Source organism: Henckelia pumila, chromosome 4, assembly GCF_033568475.1.
Source record: "Henckelia pumila isolate YLH828 chromosome 4, ASM3356847v2, whole genome shotgun sequence".
Lineage (NCBI taxonomy): Eukaryota > Viridiplantae > Streptophyta > Magnoliopsida > Lamiales > Gesneriaceae > Henckelia > Henckelia pumila.
In genome coordinates, this window is record NC_133123.1 from 25,994,658 (window position 1) to 26,018,601 (window position 23,944).

Genomic DNA, 23,944 nt, shown 5'->3' on the forward strand with positions numbered 1-23,944 from the left:
TAGCAATCAGTGCAGAGATATTTCAGGCAGATGTATTAGGCGATGTCCTAAGTAAATCAGAGTCGGAGGAAATTTGAATGAAGAAAGTATACAGAGGATTAGAATGAAATTGCACCTGAGAATGAAATTTCAGGTAACAAATTTATTTTATTTTGACCTGTTTATTATTGGTGCAATAGATACATGATAGCTGAAAGCTTATTATATGATCACATCTGTATCAGAAAAGAAAAGTTGTGAATTGAACTGAAGAATGGTATTACTGAATTTATGAAATGAGACTGAACATGATTTTGTTCATATTGAAATATCTGTTTATGTTGCATGATAGATGATGATGCAATAATCAAATATAGATTAGCAAAAGAATTGATGATAAGAAGCGATAAAATTAGATCAGCAAGAACATAATGTGCATATGAATATGATGATATGATAGAGAATCTTGAATTAAGATTCTGTGATTTCGGTTTGATATATAATGTTTGATTATAGAAATATTTCAAAATCAGTATCTTTGATGCACTAGATATGTTCAAGATCTATGTTCAAGATCTAAATCAGCATTGATAGATATGTCGATGAATAGAGATGAAATATATATTCCAGTAAGATTTTGACTTTAGTTTAAGTTGTGAACTGGAATTTTATAACGAATTGGTGAATTGATGAATTTATGAATTACCGACGTGATGAGATTATGAATTGAATATTGATCTTGAGGTTTAGAAGATAGATGATGATATGAAAATCAGTTACAGATGAGTTTTTTCTTTGATTACGCTGAATCGAATACATCAATTGGACATATAATTCTTGAAATATTTGATTTCGAGTGGCTCTCCTTGTTTTGTTCATAGAGCCTGATTGATTCACTCATTCTGAGTTGTGCGATGCAAGTGAGTTGTTTTCACTTTGCAGAGTTTGTTATCCAGAAGATTTGATTTTTGGATGACCTTGATTGAGGGATTTTCTCAATCTTGATTTATTTCTTTTGATTTTGAGAATTATTGATCATTTGATGATATTTCGGCGTATTTTAAGATTGTTGGCTCGTAACTGATAGAAGAATTTGAATATGATCCATGATTTTTGAGTTAGAGGATATGAATTGTCGGTATTTGGAGATAGAAATGAGGAATGAAATAGGCATTTGATGAATTGATTTCAGTTTTCTATGTATTCTGGTTCGAGTATTCAGACGAATGCATAACAATCAAAATGATTTTCGATTGAAAGTAAGTTAGAATTGTTCAGAAGATGAAAGAAACACAAAAAGTAAACTGAAGCGATGAGAATTCAGTACAGAATACCAGATTGAGATATGAATTGAAGCCTCAGATCAGAATGAGTGAATTCTATTATGATTGATTATCTGATTGTTCTTGATATGTCCGAAGAGAAATATCAGATTTTGAAGAAAATTCACAACAATGAATTTAAGATTCATTCAATAATTGTTTTATCAGAAGATAAAGCAAATAGAGGTAACAAAATTAGTACGTTTTTGAAGTTAAACGTACAGAGAGTTTCTGATGAAGTTGAAAATAATTGATTAGAATAGTTCAGTGACAGTTTAGAAACTCCATAATTGTTATGAGATTATGATGTGAAAGAGTATTTTGTGAAACTACCAAGATGAAGCAGTTTATATGATGTAAACATGTGGTAGTTATGAACATGTTGATTGAAATTACTGTATACAATAATCTGTCTGTATGATCAAATCACTGAATTGTGATTAGATTCGTTGCAGGATGAACAGTAAGCCCAGAAATAATGTTTCAGATTGAAGCATTGGGTTTACTATTACATTGTAATACAGATGATCAGAAGATTTTGAGTACTTTATGAAGTAAGGGTACAACATATTATCCTTGAATTGGAAGAATAGTCAGAGAAGATGAATCGAATTTCAAGAATGAACTTTACCTGACATGTTACCGATGATCAACATCTCTGAATACTTTGAAATCTGTAAATACAGTATATTATACTCTGATTAATAGATAGTCCGAATAGACTAATTAAAATTTTAGAATACGCTGTATAAGATGTGATACAGATATGACTAGATAGCTGTGAAGAAGATAAAGATAGGATGAAATTACAGGAATGATTAAAATCTATTGTCAGGATTCAGACTTTAGATTTATTCGACAGAATGTGGCATCGATTGATTGACTGATGTTTGGAGAGTTGATTATATGTGAATGCATTATACCATTCTTCAATTGATGGATTATCTGAGTTGATTGTCCAGATGTTGAGAATATTCTCAGAACCTTAATACATGATTCGGTATTACTTGACGTGATGTGTTGCCACTTGATGATTATAATTTCTGTAATAGTTATTGAGTCGATTTTGAGATAATGCTATGATAATATGAGAAAAAGAAATCAGATTTCTTTGTATTGAAATGATACTACCGAAGTATATGACATTAGATCAAACATGTTTGTCGATATCAGATCAGATTTAATTTGAAACACACAAAGATTTTGAAGATGAATCTATACGAAATGAAAACAGAGAAGAAGGAACAGAATTGATAATTGAATGATAGATATAACTTTTGAAGCTGAAACTGAGTAGTTAAGCGGAAAAGTTATTCTTGAACTATCATTCAATTCAAAATAGAGAAAAGGCAGAGTTTAATTTACATATTCAAAATATGAAGTTGAATACTGATCTTGAAGTGATGAACTGAACGACAGCGTAGACTTGATATATGTTCTATACAGAACATCGAATGATATTCAAAGCAAAACAAGTTTTCAATGAAGTTGAATTTCCCTGATTGAATGGTAGACAGAATTGATAATGTTCTTGGTCATCTTGATATGATGGATCTGATTTGTTCCATATATTTAAGTAAAGGAAGTATCAATTCGATTTTTCCTATGTACTTTAATCAAATGAGATAGATATTGAAAAGATTATGAGTTAAGTCGATTAGTCGACAAATCCTTGATTGAAGAAAGAAACAGCTCAAAGAGAATTATTTTCAGTGAATTAAAGTACAAAGGAAGAGATGAAGAGATAAGATACGAAGATTAGAGTTGGATGATTGAAGTGAGAATCACTTCAGATAATCATTCAGTATATCAGATTGAATAGTTCGATTGACTACGATTTCGAGGACGAAATCATTCCTTAGAGGGGAGGAATTGTAAGGCCCAGAAATATTAAATTAATAATTATGGGATTTGAGAATTAAATTCCATATTATGGGCTAATATTGATTTGAGAATTTATGTAAATGATAGATTTAATTTTCGAGCCGAAAATATTTAATTTGAGAATTTACGGATTTTGAAAATTAAATTCCGAGAATTCTTAAATTAAAAGAATAAATATTCGATTTTAATATTTATGGAATTTAAGATTTAATTCCATGTTTTGGAAATTAAAGACTATTTATTTTGAAGATACAACTCGATCAGGGACTGATTTGCTAATATCAAAGTTTCGAGGGCTAAAGTGCAAAAGGCCAGGATTATTTAATTAATCCGAATTTATTTAATTTTAATTCGAGTATATTTAATTTGGGAATATTTATAGTTTTGATTTAAATTCTAATATTCTTAAATTATTTGGGATTGAAATTGAATTAAAAAGAAGGCCGAGGACTGAATTGCAATTTTTGAGGTATCAGGGATTAAATTGCAATTTGTATAGGACATATCCGATTATTATTGAACTATAAGCATGGAAATGTGTATTGTTCAGATTAAATTCAGAAAAGAGAACAGAGGCGTCGAGTTCTTCTTCTTTTTTTGAATTTAAGACTTTCGAATTGCCATAACTTTTGCTTCGTTTATCCGATTTCGATTCCGAAAAGTGTTCTGGAATCCTTGCAATGAAGGTTAAGATTTGATGTAAGTATTCTTATATTTTAGTCAGGTTTCGAAATGAGAAAGGATCAGAACTCAGAACTTTCGTTGATTTATTGTGTTTTGAGTTCGATTTCGAATACGGTTTGACGATTTGATGTTGTATGCATATATCAAAATTCCAGCTTTTGTTCCAGCATGTATTTCGATTTAGGTAGTTGCTGATATGCTATTCTTGTGCTGGTTATAGCTGATATGAGTTGAATTTGCTGATATGTGTATTAGAAATGAAGTCGATATTGTTCGGTTACCGATTTTTAATTGTTACTCTGCTGAATTTGAGATTTGAAGCTATTTTGCTAGCTGATTATTGAGCTGCTATATTCTTGAGGATGTTAGGATTTGTATCCATTTGATTCTTCAATTTCCTAATTGTATTGTCGATAAACAACCCAAGAACTTTGCATTCGAACCGACGAAGAAGCGAGAAAGGGTTGAATCATTATGGTTGAGGATGGAATGATGTTCTTGAGCTGATTTTGAGTTAATTGATCTTGAATAGATGGTGATGTGTATTCGTGACTATATTCTCAGATTTGAAGAATGAAAGAATACAGATTCGACTTGCGAAGGATTTGATGATGATGTGAAATTATCCTACCATGAAGTGTTCATGATGAATTAAGCTAAATTTGGAAGATGAATTTGTGTGAGGATGATTCAGATATGGAACATCGTCAACTCGAGAATGACAGGTATAAGACAACATCGAGATTTAGGACTATGATACTCAAGATTGATGAATCTTGAGTAGTCCGCCAAATCACATACTGATTATGTTTTATTTTTGATTGAGAACTTGTTATTGTTCTTGTTGATCCATCACAAGTAGTGGATCATTATTTGATCATGAAATGAGATAAGATATGAATTGATTCTTTGCCAAGGTCGGATAGGACCTTATTTTCTAGTCTGATGAGACGACGATAGATGGATATCCATGTCAAGATCGGATACGAATATTGATGGCAACGAAGTGATAAGAATCAATTCTTGAGATAGCGCGCTATAGAAACTCAAAGAATAGATTGAGAGATTTTGATTTTATATCTTGAATCGATATATGCGTTATTTACTCTACTTTTTGAGTTGATATGATTTATTTAACGCTTTATATGTCGATTATACTGAGAATTATATTCTCACCGGAGTTTATCTGGCTGTTGTCTTGTTTTGTATGTGTGCATGACAACAGATGGGGTAGGAGCTGGCCAAGGACGTCGTGGGTAGCTCATGAGAGATGTTTAGATGTGGACTCGGATTGTTCGAGATGGAACGTTGTAGCTAAGTCTTTATAAACATGTTAGAGAATATATGGGTTTTGGACTTGGAAAGCTTAGCGACTAGTTGTTTCTTTTGTTGCTTTTGATGCATTGTAAACTTCTAGTTTAAAGTATCAATACTTTATGGACATGTTTAGATATTGTTCTATGTTAATATACATGTTTTAGACTTGAATTTGATAGCTTGGAATGGATGGAAAGGATCAAGAATGGCTGCTGAAAAACATGGTGAAATTCTGCCTAGGAAGCGCCCGAGCTGTAGTTTTTAGCAGCCCGAGCGCGAGCCTTCTGTTTTAGGAAAAATCAGGGGCGCCCGCGCGGTAGTTTTTGACCGCCCGAGCCCACCCCCCTTTTGAAAAAAAAAAATTCTTGATCCTTATTCTTTCCTTATTAGATTAATGATGCTTATTCATTAATTGCCCTTTAAGATTTGAGATTAGCAACCCAAGGCCCCACAACAAAACTCCCTATTTCTATATGGGGACATGCAATTTTACATGCTGAGGCATTAATTCGCATCAGACCAAGTGCATTTCATAAATTCTTCTCATTGCAACTTGCATTTGGTAAAAAACCAAATATTTCTCATCTGAGAATTTTTGGATGTATGGTGTATGTGCCTATTGCACCACCTCAACGATAAAAAATGGGTCCTCAAAGAAAAATCGGTATTTATATCGGTCATAATAGTCCATCAATCATTCGATATCTTGAGCCTCAGACAGGCGATGTGTTTACAGCACGCTTTGTTGATTGTCATTTTATTGAAGAAATCTTCCCAATGTTAGGGGGAGAAAAGAAACACATCAAAAAGGAAATCACATGATATGTACCATCATTGTTACATTTGGATTCAAGGACCAAACAATGTGAGAAAGATGTATAACAAATTGTGCACTTGCAAAGAATTGCAAATCAAATTCCAGATGCATTTGCAGACACAAAAGGGGTAACAAAATCATATATACATGATGTAAATGCCCCTGCTCGAATTGAAATTCCAAAGAAATAAATTGAAGACACTCATGATGTCATAAAACGCTTGAAGCATAGAAGGCCAGTCGGTTCCAAGGATAAAAATCCTCGGAAAAGAAAAGGCATAGAGAAACACGATGATCATAAAATAGAAAATGGTGTTCCAGAAGAACCACCTGATGATGAAAATATTCTGTCAGAACCACAAACTGACGAGAATCGTGAAATCTCTATCAATTATATTAATACTGGAAAAATATGGAACCGAAAAGATATAGAAGATATTGATGAGATATTTTCTTATAATGTGGCATGTGACATCATAAATAAAAATGAGGATCATGAACCAAAATCTTTAGGAGAATGTAAAACTCGTCATGATTGGGTCAAATGGAAAGATGTCATCTAGGTTGAATTGGATAAATCAAATCCATTAAGTACTCCAATGGTTGTAAGATCATTAAACATAGAAAAAGATCCATTTCGTCCATTTGAAGATGATGAAGTTATTCTTGGTCCAGAAGTACCATATCTAAGTGCCATTGGTTCCCTTATGTATCTTGAAAATTGCACTAGACCTGATATATCTTTTGCTATAAATTTATTAGCAAGATTCAGTTCATATCCAACAAAGAAGCACTGGAATGGAATTAAACATATATTCCGTTATCTACAAAGAACGACAGATTTGGGACTTTTGTACTCAAAAAACACCAATCAAAGTATCATTGATTATGCTGATGCTGGATATTTATCTGATCCACATAAGGCACGTTCCCAAACCGGATATGTATTTACTCGTGGAGGCACAACAATTTCTTGGCGTTCACAGAAACAAACACTAGTAACAACTTCATCAAATCACGCTGAGATTATTGCGCTACATGAAGCAAGTCGTGAATGTGTTTGGCTAAAATCAATAACACAACATATCCAAAATTCTTGTGAATTATTAGTAAATAAGAATCCTGTGACGCTGTATGAAGATAATGCTGCATGTATTGCTCAAATGAAAGAAGGATACATCAAAAGTGATAGAACCAAACATATCCCCCCAAAGTTTTTTGCCTACACTCAAGAGCTAGAGAAGAATAAAGATATTGATATCTGTTACATTCAATCAAGTGAGAACTCATCAGATCTCTTCACAAAGGCGCTTCCTACGATAATATTCAGAAAGCATATATATAATATTGGGATGTGAAATCTACAGCGTATGTGAAGAATCGATCATATTAACATGAGGGGGAGTTTACGTGGCTGCACTTTTTTTTTCTTGCTATGGTTTTTATCCCACTGGATTTTTTCTAGTAAGGTTTTTAACGAGGCAGTATACAAACAAATAATATCACGATCATCATCACAAGGGGGAGTATTGGAAATTATATATTAAAATTAGATTGAAAATTATTGTGATGGTGATGTGATGATATTTTAATTATTGATTATATAATGGATGACATATTTATTTTTGAATATTTCTCAATTGAGGTTCTATAAATAGACCTCAACATTTGTGAAGAAATAACACAAGTTTAGAGAGAATATTTTATAAGTGTTTGGTTTGATATATATTTTGAGTTTTAGAATTTTTAGTTTTTACCATAAATTTTTACTTTTCACAACAATTTTATTTTATTGATGTAACCCTTTTTTCTTTTCTTTTTCTCGCTAAAAACAGGCGACCCGTCCTATTTAAAATTAGCAGGATGGTACTTTTTTCCTTGTACCATTAACAATCAAAATATTCACAAAAGAAACATTATTCTTTTATACTTCTTATACTTCAAGTTTAAAAAAAATAAATAATAAGATGCCAGTGCACTCTTATCAGAGTTGGTGATATATATACACATATACACACATATCACAAAAAAAACATATATGTACAAATAACATATATATCACAAAAACTTTCATGAGATCATATCACAGTTTGATTTTGTAAAATAGATCTCTTACTTGACATTATTTTTTAGGTTAAAAGTACTATTATTCACTATATATAAATATATGAATCAGGTAGATCAGTTTCATTTATGAGAAAGAAATACCGAATTTTTGATATACCGAGGTTATCGTACCAAATATCGAATTTTTGGTATAAAACAGTATATACCGATAGTGTACCAAAATCTTGGTATACCGTAAAATTTTAAAATAATCGATATGCTAGTTTCGTTACGGATTTAGAGTTGGGATACCGAACCAAAATATCGATTTTTCGGGATATCGAACCGAAATTTTTTCGATATATAGACATTTTTTTGATATATTACAAAAAAATTCGCTATCTGTACGATATCAGTATGAATTTTTTCTATACCAAAATTTTGAAATTTGGATATCGGTACCAGTAGGAGAGCTACTCTACATATTTACACACATATATATTTTGACACACGTGTGTGTGTGTCTTTTGAATTTTTTTTAGTATTTCTATTATATCAATCTTATGTTATAATATATATATATATCCAAACATAACAATTGTACATGGTGTGTTCCCCGACCTATCATCATGAAAAGAATTTTGTCACCTCTCATAGCAAACTTGTCCACGATCAAAATTAAAATATATGATTTCAATTTAGTCATAATAAATAAAGAATTAGTATCTTAGATACGGTATCTCTCTTAAGTACAGACATGACAAATTTCACTGTTCCTCCGGACCATCATTATATTAAAAAAAATTCAATATTTTTTGATATATTCAAGATTTTATAATTTTCCGTTGCTCTTACATATTTGGGTGTATTATAATATAAAATTAGTAGTAAATTAGGTACTTTAAAAGAAAAATATATATATAAACAAGGACGGATGGAATTTCGAGGTCTAATTCCTATAAGATTTAACTATTTCCCTTCTAGATTTACCGGTAATTTAATATATATGCTGAATGAAAATTTTGTTAGCCAAATGCTAAACGCAAATTGATCAGAAACAATACAACAGTATAACGAATGCTTAAATACTGAATAGTAATAAACAACTGATTAAGCAACAAGAAAACAGTAAAGCAAATGATAAATAATAAGAAAACTGTAAAGCAAGCTGAGGCCTGTAACAAGTACAGTTTCCTTAAAACAGATTTGTTGCCTTCACAAGATGCTTGAGGATCAACACGTACCGACGTCTATTTCTCATGATACAACGGTTGAACAAGTATAAAACTAAGCACAAATTCACTATTCTGGCGAACTCGAATCGTACCTTTACTTTATCATCAAAACTTAAGGAGGCCAAATGAAAAGATAACAATATGAAATGCAAGAGACAGCTTGATTGAGATCTTCAATATTGTGTGTAGAAATTTTTTTTCAAAAATTGTGTGGATTGAGGAGGCAGACACATGAAAGAGTGGGTGCCCGGTTAGCCAACTTGTGGCTAAGAGCTTTTATGACTCTATGTAAAATAATCTTTTGTTTAATATAATTTACACTTTTATAATGGCATTGACTTTATCTTTCTTCATATTGTTATATTATGATATACTATTGTTGTTTTGATAAAGACCTTGAATATACTATAGTGTATGTAAGATGTGGTAGTACATGGGGATGGCTATCATGAAACACATCTTATAGTCACTGTATATTCTAAACTGTTCCTAGTCAATTGAGCCGTCCGCAAATAAGGATAAGGATCGCTCGAGATTGAGACTAGCATTTGCGATGCCGAGTACCACGTTTCATTGGTATGGAACATAGAGATGTTCAAAGCATGCAAATGGATATTCATATGATGAATGATCGAACTACCCTATTCGGACTTTTCAAGTGGTTATCACTTATCGAGTGGATAAAGTCCGCGGTTTTGGTTGTACATCATTAGTCTTTATTACTTGAAACATCATTGAGACTCTATATGCTAGTACTGTGCTTTGACTCATTTACCGACTCTATTGGGGTCATCAGATGTCGGGATTGGGTACAGTTACGACACATATAGGAGTCGATGCTTTGTTGTCAAGGATTCACCACATACTTGCGAGTGTGGATATCCTATGCGATCTGAGGAGATATTAGTGTGAAGAATCTCTGGCCAGAGTACATGATGTGTTTTAGGTTAATTGGTGTTCCTAGTAACACATGCGATGTCACTAATAGATCTCCAAGATGTTATGCATAGTTATCGAATCTCGAACGACTCTCGATGCACCAATGGTTTTTGATTCGATTGGGATATATGGATGAAGGGACCGTACTGTATGCTAACCAAAATCTACTGGTTCTTGCAGGCACTATCAGTAATCCCTAGGGAATCATGGGGCGATGTTGCTAGGCGCTCTTACCATGATTCGATGGGTAAGTCGGAAATTGTTGTTCCGAGTCATAAGGAGTTGTGAGCCCACGGCTAGCTGTATTCCTGAACCATTGAGGGTTACACAAGTAATGGATTACTAAAATCCCGTAGAGATAGTTAAATTTAAAGAGTTAAATTTAATAAAAAAGAAGTTGGACTTCTTAACTAAAGGGAGTGGAATTTCCTAAAATGACATAGGGATGGACATTTTTGGAAATCACTGAATTCGGATTCAAAAAAATTATCTTGACTCTAAAAGATGCAGAAATGGTTTCTGTGCACATTGGTGAAATCAGTTTATCAATCGGAGTCACGATGAATTTTATATTAATTTCTACAACAACAGGCTTGGCTTGTTGGGCTTAAGTTATAAATTGTGGACTTTAAGGAGTTAGAGTCCTGATACAATTATAACTAGAAATTACCTATAAATATATGTGCAGTGTTCGAAAATTGCATGCAATTCATTATTAGAATTTTCGAAAACACTACAAAATATTTCAAGAGGATTTTCGAAGTCTTCTGTCCCTTTCGGAGAAAATTCGGCTTGTGATTTTTATGAAAAATTACAATCTGAATTAACAGATCATATCTGTTTATTCTCTACGCAAACTTCTGATTGATTTTTAGTGCAGTCAATCAAAGGGTTTTGTTTTCTATTCGTGGACCTGATTGAAGAAACGTTCGTTCATCAGTTCCGGGGATATACAACAAGAGCAGATTAAATTCTGTTGGTGTCCATAATCTCGCTTCGAGATTTTAAGATAAAATATTTAATTGTGATTATTTATTTTACTTACACAAATTTAATCGTAAAAGTTTTGATACCCAGATATGGAATCGTTCCATATTAATAAAATAAAACTTTTAAACTTCCACTGCACCGGGTATCAATTCTAATTGATTTGAACACGGTTTTCCAACAGTGGTATCGGAGCCAGGTTGCTCAGATCAAACGATTAAATTAATCGATTGTACAAAATTTTTAAGCCTCGGTTTTTAAAACAAAACAAATTTTTTAAAATCAAAATTTTGACGGGCAAAACACGGGCAGCGATCGGATCGCTGCCCGGGCAGCCCGGAAAATTAAAATTTTATTTTTAAAAAAAATTTTGAAATTTTGAAATTCTATTGTTTGATCCGATCGAAAATTGTTTTTGATTAGATCACGAGGCATCGGATCGAATTGTTCGAGTCCGAAATTTTTAAAATTGATTTTTGGATAAATTTGAATTATTGGAAAATTTATAAATTTTATCCGTTAAATTAGATTTTATAAAATTAATTATTTTGGTACAATTGATGATAAGATATGATCTTATGGATGGATAAGATAAAATATGATTTTATCTTTTAATTATGATGTCTTTGCATGTTTATCCAATTATTTAATTATTGAATTAATTAATGGATAAAGGATGATCGATTGCCATGATCAATGTTTTAGGTGTATGTTAGGTGATTTAAATTTGTATTATTGTTGTTGGTGTTTATTAATGGGCTTGGTTTATAGCCCAATATGAATGTCATATGTAATAAAAGTAGGTCTGGTTTATGGCCCGTTCCCACCCCTAAAAATGTATCCCATATTTGTCATCGAAATTTATTGTAAATTTATTAGACTTAGTGGGAGACAAAGATTTAAAGAAATGGTGGGCCCAGCAGACAATGAAGACCGAAGAAATGTAAATTGGAAGCACAATGTAATAGGATTGCATTGCATACTTACATATCACCTAGGATTGGACTTAGACTCGTGATTGGCAACCACGGGTCGATTAGTTAATGGGATCGATCATCCTTAAATAATATATGATATTATTGATGTATGCATGTTTAGACAAAATTGTATGAATCCCGCAAGCATACATAAATTGCATGATGAGACAAATTTTCAAAATTAAAAATCCCTCATTTTAAATATGATTTAAAATTGATATCAAGATTAATAAAAAGGGAATTTAAATATTTTTTAAATATTTCTACCTTCCATCAACGATCAATGTATGAGATGCTACCCGCGGATACGGTCCGACTCATATTATTTGGGGGGCCCATTCGTCGGAAAGCTGTACATTAGATCGACACATGTTGTAAGTTGGGTGGAACTCCCCTGGGATTGGCTCATATTATTGGGGGATCCACGTGGCGACCGTCCATCACAACTTAATATTGATGGGTTATCTTGACATGTCACAATAAACGGCGTCATATTATTGGGCCCTTATTGGACATGAGGTAAAAACATGGGGGTTACTTTGGAAGTAATTGGGCTCTATCTTTGGAAAATTATGGTTGGCTGATATTATTCGGGATCATGATTTGTCAATTGGACTTCATGTTCTCACTAAGGAAAACAGTAGTGAAATCGTTAAAATAGTGGTAGTGTAATTTATAAAATAAAATTCGCAATATTTTATGTCTTAGTAAATTAATTAAACAAATCACTGATTATTGTTTGTTTCCTCTTCAGTATTATATTACGATGAATCCACGCAATCCACTGTTTTCAATTCTCGAACAAAACAAATTGACTGGCGCAAACTATACGGAATGGTTCCGTAAGTTGAAAATTATTCTAAACTCGGAGAAAATTTTCTATGTGTTAGAAAAGAATCCTCCAAAGGAAGCACCGGATAATATAAGTCCGGAAGAATTGGAAAAACTTGATTAATGGTGGGACCATGATATCAAGGCTAAATGCTATATGCAAGCTTCAATGTCTGATGAACTCCAGAGACGATTTGAGGATGCCGTGAATGCTGCTGACATACACGTGCACCTCAAGGAACTTTTTGGAGCTCAGTCAAGGTCGGAGAGGTATGCCACCGTCAGAGAGCTCATGACGAGCCGCATGCGAGATGGGACTTCGATCCGTGAGCATGGGGTGCGCATGATTGGGCTCATTGAAAAGTTGGTAACACTCGACTTGACTTTGGAACATGAACTTAGCGCGGACTTGTTGCTTCTATCACTTCCTTCATCGTTTGACGGTTTTGTGATGAACTTCAATATGAACAAGATAGAGGCCACCCTTGAAGAGATGGTCAATATGCTTGTCACATATGAAGCCACACTAAAGAAGGATAAACCGGTACTCTTGGTTGGCTCCTCTTCTAAATCTAAAAAAGGAACAAGTGGAAAGGATAAGAAACGTTCTGCCCCGCCCAAGAAGATTGCACCAAATAAGAAGGGAAAGGCCAAGGCTTCAATTGGGATAAAAGATGAAAACGTTTGCCATTACTGCAAGAAACCCGGTCTTTGGAAACGTAACTGCAAGGTATTCTTCGAACAGTTGCGAACTGCAAAGGGTATGTTTTACATTGAAATAAATGTTTCGCTTAATACTTCTTCTTGGGTATTGGATACCGGATGTGGATCTCACATTTGCAATGATTTGCAGGTGATGACAAGAAGGCGTAAGCTAAGGATGGGTGAGACCCAGCTAAGGCTCGGGAATGGTTCTATTGTCGAAGCCAAAGCTATAGGAGACATTTATTTAGTTTTGCAGAACAATTTTAAGTTATTTTTTAGAGATGTTTTATATGTTCCGGATTTGGTCAAAAACATTATATCTATTTCTATGCTTGATAGAGATGGTTTTTCTTGCAATTTTGTGAATGAGATTTGCAATATTTACAAGAATGAATGTTTGATTGGAAATGGACAACTTGAAAACGATCTATATAGCTTAAAATTAAAAGACGTTCCAATTAATTATGTTGATAAACCGGTAACAACAATTAAAAGGAAGGACGATAGTCAAAACCCGGCAAACCTTTGGCATGCTAGGCTAGGTCATATTTCCTCAAGGAGGATGAACAAGCTAGTGGGAGAGGGCATGTTTGATATGTCTGATATTAACTCTCTACCTACTTGTGAGTCCTGCCTAAAGGGAAAAATGACTAAATCTCCTTTCAAAGGGAAACCTGAGCGTAGTCAAAATCTGTTGGATTTGATCCATACAGATGTTTGCGGTCCATTTAGGATTGGTACTAAATGTGGCAACACCTACTTCATTACCTTTACTGATGATCATTCTAGGTATGGATATTTATATTTAATGAAATATAAGTCTGAAGCATTTGAAAAGTTCAAAGAATTCAAGGCTGAAGTAGAAAACAAACTAGGTAAAAGTATTAAGGCACTTCGATCGGATCGAGGTGGAGAATACTTAAGTACCGAGTTTTTGGACTATCTAAAAGAGAATGGAATTCTCTCTCAGTGGACTCCTCCTATGACACCTCAGATTAATTGTGTTTTGGAGCGTCGCAATCGAACTTTTTTGGACATGGTTCGATCCATGATGAGCTTCACTGAGCTCCCACCTTCGTTTTGGGGCTACGCGCTTGAAACGGCGGTATTGTTGTTAAACAACGTCCACACTAAAGCAGTAAATAAAACACCATACGAGTTATGGAATGACAATGCTCCTAGTTCGTACTTGAGGATTTGGGGATGTCCTGCTTACGTGAAGCAGACAGTGGGAGATAAATTGGATAGTCGATCCACTTTATATTATTTTGTAGGGTATCCGAAGAATTCAATCGGATATTATTTCTATCATCCTGCTGAAACAAAAGTATTTGTTTCAAGGAATGCCACCTTCTTGGAGAAGGAGTTCTTATTGGATAAGAAAGACAAGATGATGGAACTTGAAGAAATTCGAGAAGAACCCGAGATACAAAATAGCGATCCTACACATCAAGAATCATCACAAGACACGCCTATTACTAGGAGATCCGAGAGGACTTCTAGGCCTCCTATTAGATATGGTCTTCTTCTTGAAGGGGATCAAAGTGAACCCGTCATTGGATGTGATCCAAGAAACTTCAAGGAAGCAATTTTTTATGCGGATTCGAATTTATGGCTTGAAGCTATGCAATCGGAAATAGACTCGATGCATTCTAACCAAGTTTGGTCTTTAGTAGATCCTCCCGATGGAATTGTTCCAATTGGGTGCAAATGGATCTACAAGAGAAAGCTTGGGCCTGGTGAAAAGGTATTGACCTACAAGGCACAATTGGTGGCAAAAAGTTATACTCAAAGACAAAGAGTTGACTATGATGAAAGCTTTTCACTAGTCGCAATGTTCAAGTCCATAAGAATCCTGATTGTCATAGCAGCATGGTATGACTATGAGATATGGCAAATGGATGTAAAGACTGCATTTCTTAATGGAAATATTAAGGAAGAGATCTATATGACGCAGCCTGAGGGATACACATCCATGGGAAGCGAGCATAAGGTATGCAAGCTTCAGAGATCAATCTATGGTCTCAAACAAGCATCAAGAAGTTGGAATCAGAAATTTGATGAAACAATAAAGGATTTTGGTTTCATCAAGAACCTGGAGGAATCATGCGTGTACAAGAAAGTAGTTAAGAATGCGGTAACATTCTTATTTTGATGACATCCTAATCATGGGGAATGATGTAGGGATGTTGCAGTCAACAAAGATATGGTTATCAGGTAGATTCTCGATGAAGGATTTAGGTGAGGCATCCTATATTCTAGGAATTCAGATCTATTGAGATAGATCTAAAAGAATGATAGGACTCACTCAATCAACCTACATCGACACCATATTGAAAAGGTTTTCTATGGATGAGTCCAAGAGAGGACATCTACCTATGTGTCATGGAGTTTCTCTATCCAAGTCTATGTGTCCCAAGACTGACGAAGAGATAGAGAAGATGACACACGTGCCATATGCGTCAGCCATAGGTAGTATCATGTATGGGATGATATCTACCAGACCGGATGTGGCCTATGCTCTGAGCGTCACGAGCAGATACCAAGCCAATCCCGGTCAAATGCATTGGAAAGTCGTAAAGGATATTCTTAAGTACTTGCGAAGGACTAAGAATTTATTCATGGTTTATGGAGAGAGAGAGAATTGAAGTTGGAAGGCTATACCGACTCTAGCTTCCAATGTAACGTGGATGACTCGAAATCAACCTTTGGATTTGTATTCATGCTCAATGGCGGTGCTGTCTCTTGGAAGAGTTCCAAGCAGGACACCACAGCAGATTCCACCACTGAGGCAGAATACATTGCAGTATTAGCTGCTGCTAAAGAGGCGGTTTGGATAAGGAAATTCATCCAAGAGTTGGGTGTAATTCCTGAAGCTGTTGGTCCAGTCCCGGTGTACTGTGACAACACGGGTGCCGTTGCTCAGGCAAAGGAACCAAGGTCTCATCAGAAGTCCAAACACGTACTGAGGAAATACCACATCATCCGGGAGATCATGGAAAGAGGAGACATCAGTGTCGAGAGAGTGGCCTCTACAGACAATATCGCTGATCCGCTTACTAAGCCCTTGCCAGGACCATTGTTTGACAAACATCGCGAAGCAATGGGATTACGTAGTATGACTAGTTGGCTTTAGGGCAAGTGGGAGATTGAAAGAGTGGGTGCCCGGTTAGCCAACTTGTGGCTAAGGGCTTTTATGACTCTATGTAAAATAATCTTTTGTTTAATATAATTTACAATTTTATAATGGCATTAACTTTATCTTTCTTCATATTGTTATATTATGATATACTATTGTTGTTTTGATAAAGACCTTGAATATACTATAGTGTATGTAAGATGTGGTAGCACATGGGGATGACTATCATGAAACACATCTTATAGTCACTGTATATTCTAAATTGTTCCTAGTCAATTGAGCCGTCCGCAAATAAGGATAAGGATCGCTCGAGATTGAGACTAGCATTTGCGATGCCGAGTACCACGTTTCATTGGTATGGAACATAGAGATGTTCAAAGCATGCAAATGGATATTCATATGATGAATGATCGAACTACCCTATTCGAACTTTTCAAGTGGTTATCACTTATCGAGTGGATAAAGTCTACGGTTTTGGTTGTACACCATTAGTCCTTATTACTTGAAACATCATTGAGACTCTATATGCTAGTACTGTGCTTTGACTCGTTTACCGACTCTATTGGGATCATCAGGTGTCGGGATTGGGTACAGTTACGACACATATAGAAGTCAATGCTTTGTTGTCAAGGATTCACCACATACTTGCGAGTGTGGATATCCTATGCGATTTGAGGAGATATTAGTGTGACGAATCTCTGGCCAGAGTACATGATGTGTTTTAGGTTACTTGGTGTTCCTCGTAACACATGCGATGTCACTAATAGATCTCCAAGATGTTATGCATAGTTATCGAATCTCGAACGACTCTCGATGCACCAATGGTTTTTGATTCGATTGGGATATATGGATGAAGGAACCGTACTGTATGCTAACCAAAATCTACTGGTTCTTGCAGGCACTATCAGTAATCCCTAAAGAATCATGGGGCGATGTTGCTAGGCGCTCTTATCATGATTCGATGGGTAAGTCGGAAATTGTTGTTCCGAGTCATAAGGAGTTGTGAGCCCACGGCTAGCTGTATTCCTGAACCATTGAGGGTTACACAAGTAATGGATTACTAAAATCCCGTAGAGATAGTTAAATTTAAAGAGTTAAATTTAATGAAAGAGAAGTTGGACTTCTTAACTAAAGGGAGTGGAATTTCCTAAAATGACATAGGGATGGACATTTTTGGAAATCACTGAATTCGGATTCAGAAAAATTATCTTGACTCTAAAAGATGCAGAAATGGTTTCTGTACACATTGGTGAAATCAGTTTATCAATCGGAGTCACGATGAATTTTATATTAATTTCTACAACAACAGGCTTGGCTTGTTGGGCTTAAGTTATAAATTGTGGACTTTAAGGAGTTAGAGTCCTGATACAATTATAACTAGAAATTACCTATAAATATATGTGCAGTGTTCAAAAATTGCATGAAATTAATTATTAGAATTTTTGAAAACACTACAAAATATTTCAAGAGGATTTTCGAAGTCTTCTGTCCCTTTCGGAGAAAATTCGGCTTGTGATTTTTATGAAAAATTACAATCTGAATTAATAGATCATATCTGTTTATTCTCTACGCAAACTTCTGATTGATTTTTAGTGTAGTCAATCAGAGAGTTTTGTTTTCTATTCGTGGACCTGATTGAAGAAACGTTCGTTCATCAGTTCTGGGGATATACAACAAGAGCAGATTAAATTCTGTTGGTGTCCATAATCTCGCTTTGAGATTTTAAGGTAAAATATTTAATTGTGATTATTTATTTTACTTACATAAATTTAATCGTAAAAGTTTTGATACCCAGATATGGAATCGTTCCATATTAATAAAATAAAATTTTTAAACTTCCGCTGCACCGGATATCAATTCTAATTGATCTGAACACGGTTTTCCAACAACACACTATTTATATGCTTCAAAAAGCATACCAAGAGTCATACAAGTTTAATTGACTCAATTAATCTTGCAATAAACTCAAGAATATGTAGAGCCAAAAGTCTTCAATTAACTCAAGAATGTGGAGAGCCAAAAGACACTCCCACATTCATGAGCCATAATTTTTCATTCAAACTTATTTTAATTAAAATTTTCAACAATCCCCCACATGAATGAAAATTGATACAAATCTTGGTGATAATGCTCTACAGTTGAATCCTGCATAAGATAGGTATGTGTTATCCTTTGATCATTCCCTTGTGAAATATATTTGATTTACTAGCTGACCAGTAGACATGATGTCCTTGAACTATTCTGTCATTTGTGTAAATTAAGATACACTTCACACATGACTCTCCCTGATACTATTCAGTTATCATTATTGTGTTCGTTTTGGCCATGAACACCAGCCTGGTTCTGCGAGAGGGTGTAGAATGGAGCCTTGCAATTCCTTCAAAGCGGCCTCACTTCTCTCTCACATAGGTGGTTCTATGTTGAATTTCATCAGAATCATTAAAAGTTATATGCTTATCCTCAACATTCACTATTTGCAATAGGAATGGACTAGGGATAACCCCCACAGTGATCTACCAAACCAGTGCGATTAGGTTGTCCCATTTAACCTAGTTCTTGGGATCTCCAGTTAGCATAAGTTGGGTTTTCCTTCGCACCAATTTATACCATAGGCTTCAGTCCCATTCTTTTTTGAAGATTTTTCAACTAACTCTCTGTTTAACCCTTTGGTTAACGGATTCGCTATATTATCCTTTGATTTTACATAGTCAATAGAGATAACTCCAGTTGAGAGTAGTTGTCTAACGGTGTTGTGTCTACGACGTATATGTCTAGACTTTCCATTATACATCTTGCTTTGTGCCCTTCCGATCGCAGATTGACTATCACAATGAATGCAAATAGTCGGTACAGGTTTCACCCATCCTGGAACATCTTCTAAGAATAGACGCAACCATTCAGCCTCTTCAGCACACTTATCAAGTGCTATAAACTCAGATTTCATCGTGGATCTGGCTATTACAGTTTGTTTAAAAAATTTCCAAGCAATTGTTGCACCTCCTAAAGTGAATACAAATCTACTTGTAGATTTTGAGTCTTTCATATCAGATATTCAATTTGCATCACCGTATCCTTCGATAACAGCGGGATATCTGGTATAGTGCAGCCCATGATCACGAGTGTATCTTCAATATCTTAGCAATCTGATAATTTCTTTCCAGTGTTCAGCTACTGGATTACTCGTGAATCTGCTCAATTTGCTTACTGCATAGTCTATGTCTGGTCGTGTACAACTCGTTAAGTACATCAGACTTCCAATTACTCGAGAGTATTCTAATTGGGAGATACTCTCACCCCGATTCTTTGATAGATGTTGACTCGTATCTATCAGGGTCCTAGCCAATGCAGAGTCATCCTTATTAAATTTTTCCAGTATTTTATCCACATAATGTGATTGACTTAGAACCATCCCTCATGATGTTATATGGATTTTAATTCCAAGGATGACATCGGCTAATCCCAAATCCCTCATGTCGAATTTCGAGTTCAGCAGTTTCTTAGTGGATTTGACCATCTTATCATTGCTTTCGATGATAAGCATGTCATCTACGTAAAGACATAAAATGACATAGCCACTTTCAGTGTTCTTTACATATACACATTTTTCACACTCATTGGCTTTAAATCCACTGTCTAACATGGTTTTGTCAAATTTTTCGTGCCATTGTTTTGGTGCTTTCTTTAAGCCATACAAAGACTTCACCAATTTACAAACCTTATTTTCTTTCCCAAGTGTAGAAAATCCCTCAGGTTGTTCCATGTAAATTTCTTATTTTAAATCTCCATTTAGAAAAGCAGTCTTTAAATCCATTTGGTGTACTTCAAGATTCCGCAAGGCGGCAATTGCAAGTATTACTCGAATTGAAGTTATTCTCGTTACTAGATAATAAGTGTCAAAGTAATCAAGCCCTTCACGTTGATGGTAACCCTTTATCACCAATCTGGCTTTATATTTATCTATTGTTCCATCTGATTTCATTTTCCGTTTAAAAATCCATTTATAACCTTGTGGTTTGCTTCCTGGAGGAAGATACACTATTTTCCACGTATGATTTTGCAAAATGGATTCTATTTTGAAATTTATAGCCTCTTTCCATTGAGGTCCTTCAGATGAATTTATAGCTTCCTTGAAGGTTTGAGGTTCACTTTCCATCATGAAAGTGATGAAATCTAGACCAAATGATTTTTCAGTCCTAGCTCTTTTGCTACGTCTAGGTTCAACCTCGTAGTTAACCTCTTGTTCTGTTTTCATTGTCTCATGTAATCTTTTAGATGAACTTGGTTCTTCCTTAGATTTGCAAGGGAACACATGTTCAAAGAACGAATCATTTCTTGATTCCATTATCGTATTCTTATGAATGTCAGGAATTTGATATTCATACACAATGAATCGATAAGCGCTATTGTTGTGTGCATATCCTATGAAAATGCAATCAACAGTTTTTGGTCCAATTTTTACCTTTTTTGGAGTAGGTACGGATACCTTGGCTAGACACCCCCACACTCGCAAATATTGGTATAAAGGTATTCTTTCTTTCCATAATTCATATGGAATTTTATCTTGCTTCTTTCGGGGTATCTTATTTAAAAGGTAATTAGTTGTCAGAACATCTTCCCCCCACATGTTCTGTGATAAACCAGAACTCAGTAACAGTGCATTCATCATTTCTTTCAAAGTGCGGTTCTTTCCTCTGCGACACCATTTTGCTGAGGAGAATAAGGTGCAGTTATTTCGTGTCTGATACCATGTTGAGCACAAAACTCATCAAATGGTGATTCATACTCACCTCCACGATCACTTCTTAGCACCTTAATTTTCTTGCTAAGTTGGTTTTCAACTTCACTTTTGTAATGGACAAACTTTTCAATAGCTTCATATTTACTTTTAAGAAGATACACATAACAATATTTGTGCTATCGTCAATAAAAGTAATGAATTATTTGTTTTCACCATGTGTTTGTACTCCTTTTAAATCACATAAATCAGAGTGTATCAAATCAAGGGGTTCACTTTCTCTTTCAACTGTTTAAAAAGATGATCTTGTTAGTTTTGCCTCAACACAAGTTTCGCATTTGTGTTGTGTATCAATTTTGAATGTAGGAATATATTTCAAGTTAATTAATCTATGAATCGTATCATAATTAACATGTCCTAGCCTACCATGCCACAAATTGGAAGACTCAAGCAAGTAAGCAGAAGATTTTATTTTATTGATCACGGGCTTAATATCCATTACATTGAGTTTGAACAACTCATTGCTTACATAGCCTTTACAAACATTCCACTTTTAGACAAAACAACTTTATCTGACTCAAACACAATGCGAAAACCATGCTTGTTAAGCAGTGAACCAGACACCAAGTTCTTACGGATGTCTGGCATATACAGCACATTGTTCAAAGTCAGCTCTTTTCCAGAGGTCATTTTCAAAACCACTTTTCCTTGTCCCTTGATTTCAGAAGTTGCAGAATTTCCCATGAACAACATTTCCCCGTTCTCGGATTCCTCAAGATTTGCAAACATCTCTTTGTCAGAGCAAACATGGCGAGTGTCACTGTTGTGAAAAATGCTCGCAAGCGTACGAGTGTCAAGTTTTAATATAGTGATTTAAATCAGATATCGATCTCACAAGGAGTAAAATGAAAATATTTAGTGCTTGTAATTAAAATAGCCCAAACTTTATCTAAAAAATCAAACTTTGGAAATTTGGCAGAAAAATAAATAAGCAATGCAGTTTTGATAAGCACGCACACAACTTTCAGATAAAAATAAATCAGAGAATAATGGTCTAGAGGTATAGATTTCACCTGGTTTCAACAACAATCAATCCTAATTAATTTAGTTTCATGAATTCCAGTCAATTAATAGCCAAGAACACTTAAGTTTATTATTTCCCTCTCCCGAGCAACAAATAATGTTTATCAACTACAATTAAATTCCAATACCCCTATTAAGAATTTATCGCAGTGATCTATCACAAAACAATGTTCTTTTTAAAAGCTCTTTTAAAATTATACACTCTTCCGAGCTGTATAAATAATTAACAGTGTATTTTCCAATTGTCCTATTCAAAATCTCTTCTCCCGAGTGCCAGATTTCAAATAAATATAACAAATCAATTATTGATCAGATAATTGAAAAGACAATCAATTCTAGAAAAACAATTAATCTATAAGAAACTCAATTCAATAAAATCAAGAATTCATGACTACACCAGGTTCCATCCGACCTCTATACTCTAAAAATTAGTTCATAATTGAATTCAAATAAAACCAAAATATATTCAAAAATCTAGACATGAATTCAGAATTAAATAAATAAAAGATAAAGGAACAAATCCTTCGTTAACGCCGTGTCCGGTCTATCGAACTCCGTCTTTGTTCTTCAAGTTAAGCTCCAAAAATCTTCCAAAAGTTCACGATCCAATCCTCTAAAAATATTTCTCTCTGATGTGTGTTTTGTGTGTATGAGGCGGCTCCTCCTTATGTCTGACAAAAATCTCTTTTTATATCGCATACAAAAACCCACAAAATCAAGCCCATAAAAATTATTGCCCGATTTAATAAAACTTTCCAATTCACGATCGGGGCGGGCGCTCTAGGAACGGCGCGTGCGCGCCTTAAGTTCGCTGATTCCAATTCTCAAAGTTTCCATGATCAAGCGCGATAGTACTTATTTAAGCGCTAAAGAGAAGCGGCGTTCTTTCTTCAATCAAGGCCAAATAACAAAAGCCCAATATAGTTTCTCTTCTTTTTTCTCTGATCGTTCTTTTCTTTTTATTCTTTTCTTTCTCAGTTCTTTTATTCTTTTAATTTCCTTATTTTCTTCTTCAATTTCTTCTTTTTCTTCTCTTTTCCAAATAAATCCATAATTCCTTACGAACACAAAAACAACAAAACCCATACATAAATATGCTTGAAACAAACATTTAACAATTAAAATTATAACTAAATTAAGTGTATAAAATATACTTATCAAATACCCCCAAGCTTAGACTTTTGCTAGTCCCGAGCAAAACTATTCAAAACAATAAATTCTAAAAACTCAATCTCTAAAACCAACAAGAATAGTCAAGAAATAC

General features: G+C 34.4%; 1 protein-coding gene across 1 annotated transcript; it reads right to left on the minus strand.

The window, feature by feature from the left end:
• Nucleotides 1–20,631: 20,631 nt before the first annotated feature.
• LOC140860707 (uncharacterized) lies at nt 20,632–22,386 on the minus strand. Its single transcript, XM_073263714.1, has 4 exons — nt 22,127–22,386; nt 21,917–22,019; nt 21,650–21,776; nt 20,632–21,281 (listed from the first exon to the last, which is right to left on the minus strand). The coding sequence occupies exons 1-4, from the start codon at nt 22,384–22,386 to the stop codon at nt 20,632–20,634; spliced, it is 1,140 nt and encodes a 379-aa protein (XP_073119815.1).
• Between the last annotated feature and the right edge of the window lie 1,558 nt (nt 22,387–23,944).

What these genes read in the sequence shown, in the direction of transcription:
- LOC140860707 (XM_073263714.1), bottom strand. Translation starts at nt 22,386, where the DNA reads ATGTTTGCAAATCTTGAGGAATCCGAGAACGGGGAAATGTTGTTCATG. An exon ending in AATGCGAAACTTGTGTTGAG is followed by an intron (nt 21,777 to 21,916) that starts GCAAAACTAACA and finishes TATTGACGATAG; the next exon opens with CACAAATATTGTTATGTGTA. An exon ending in GCTAAGAAGTGATCGTGGAG is followed by an intron (nt 21,282 to 21,649) that starts GTGAGTATGAAT and finishes GCATTTTCATAG; the next exon opens with GATATGCACACAACAATAGC.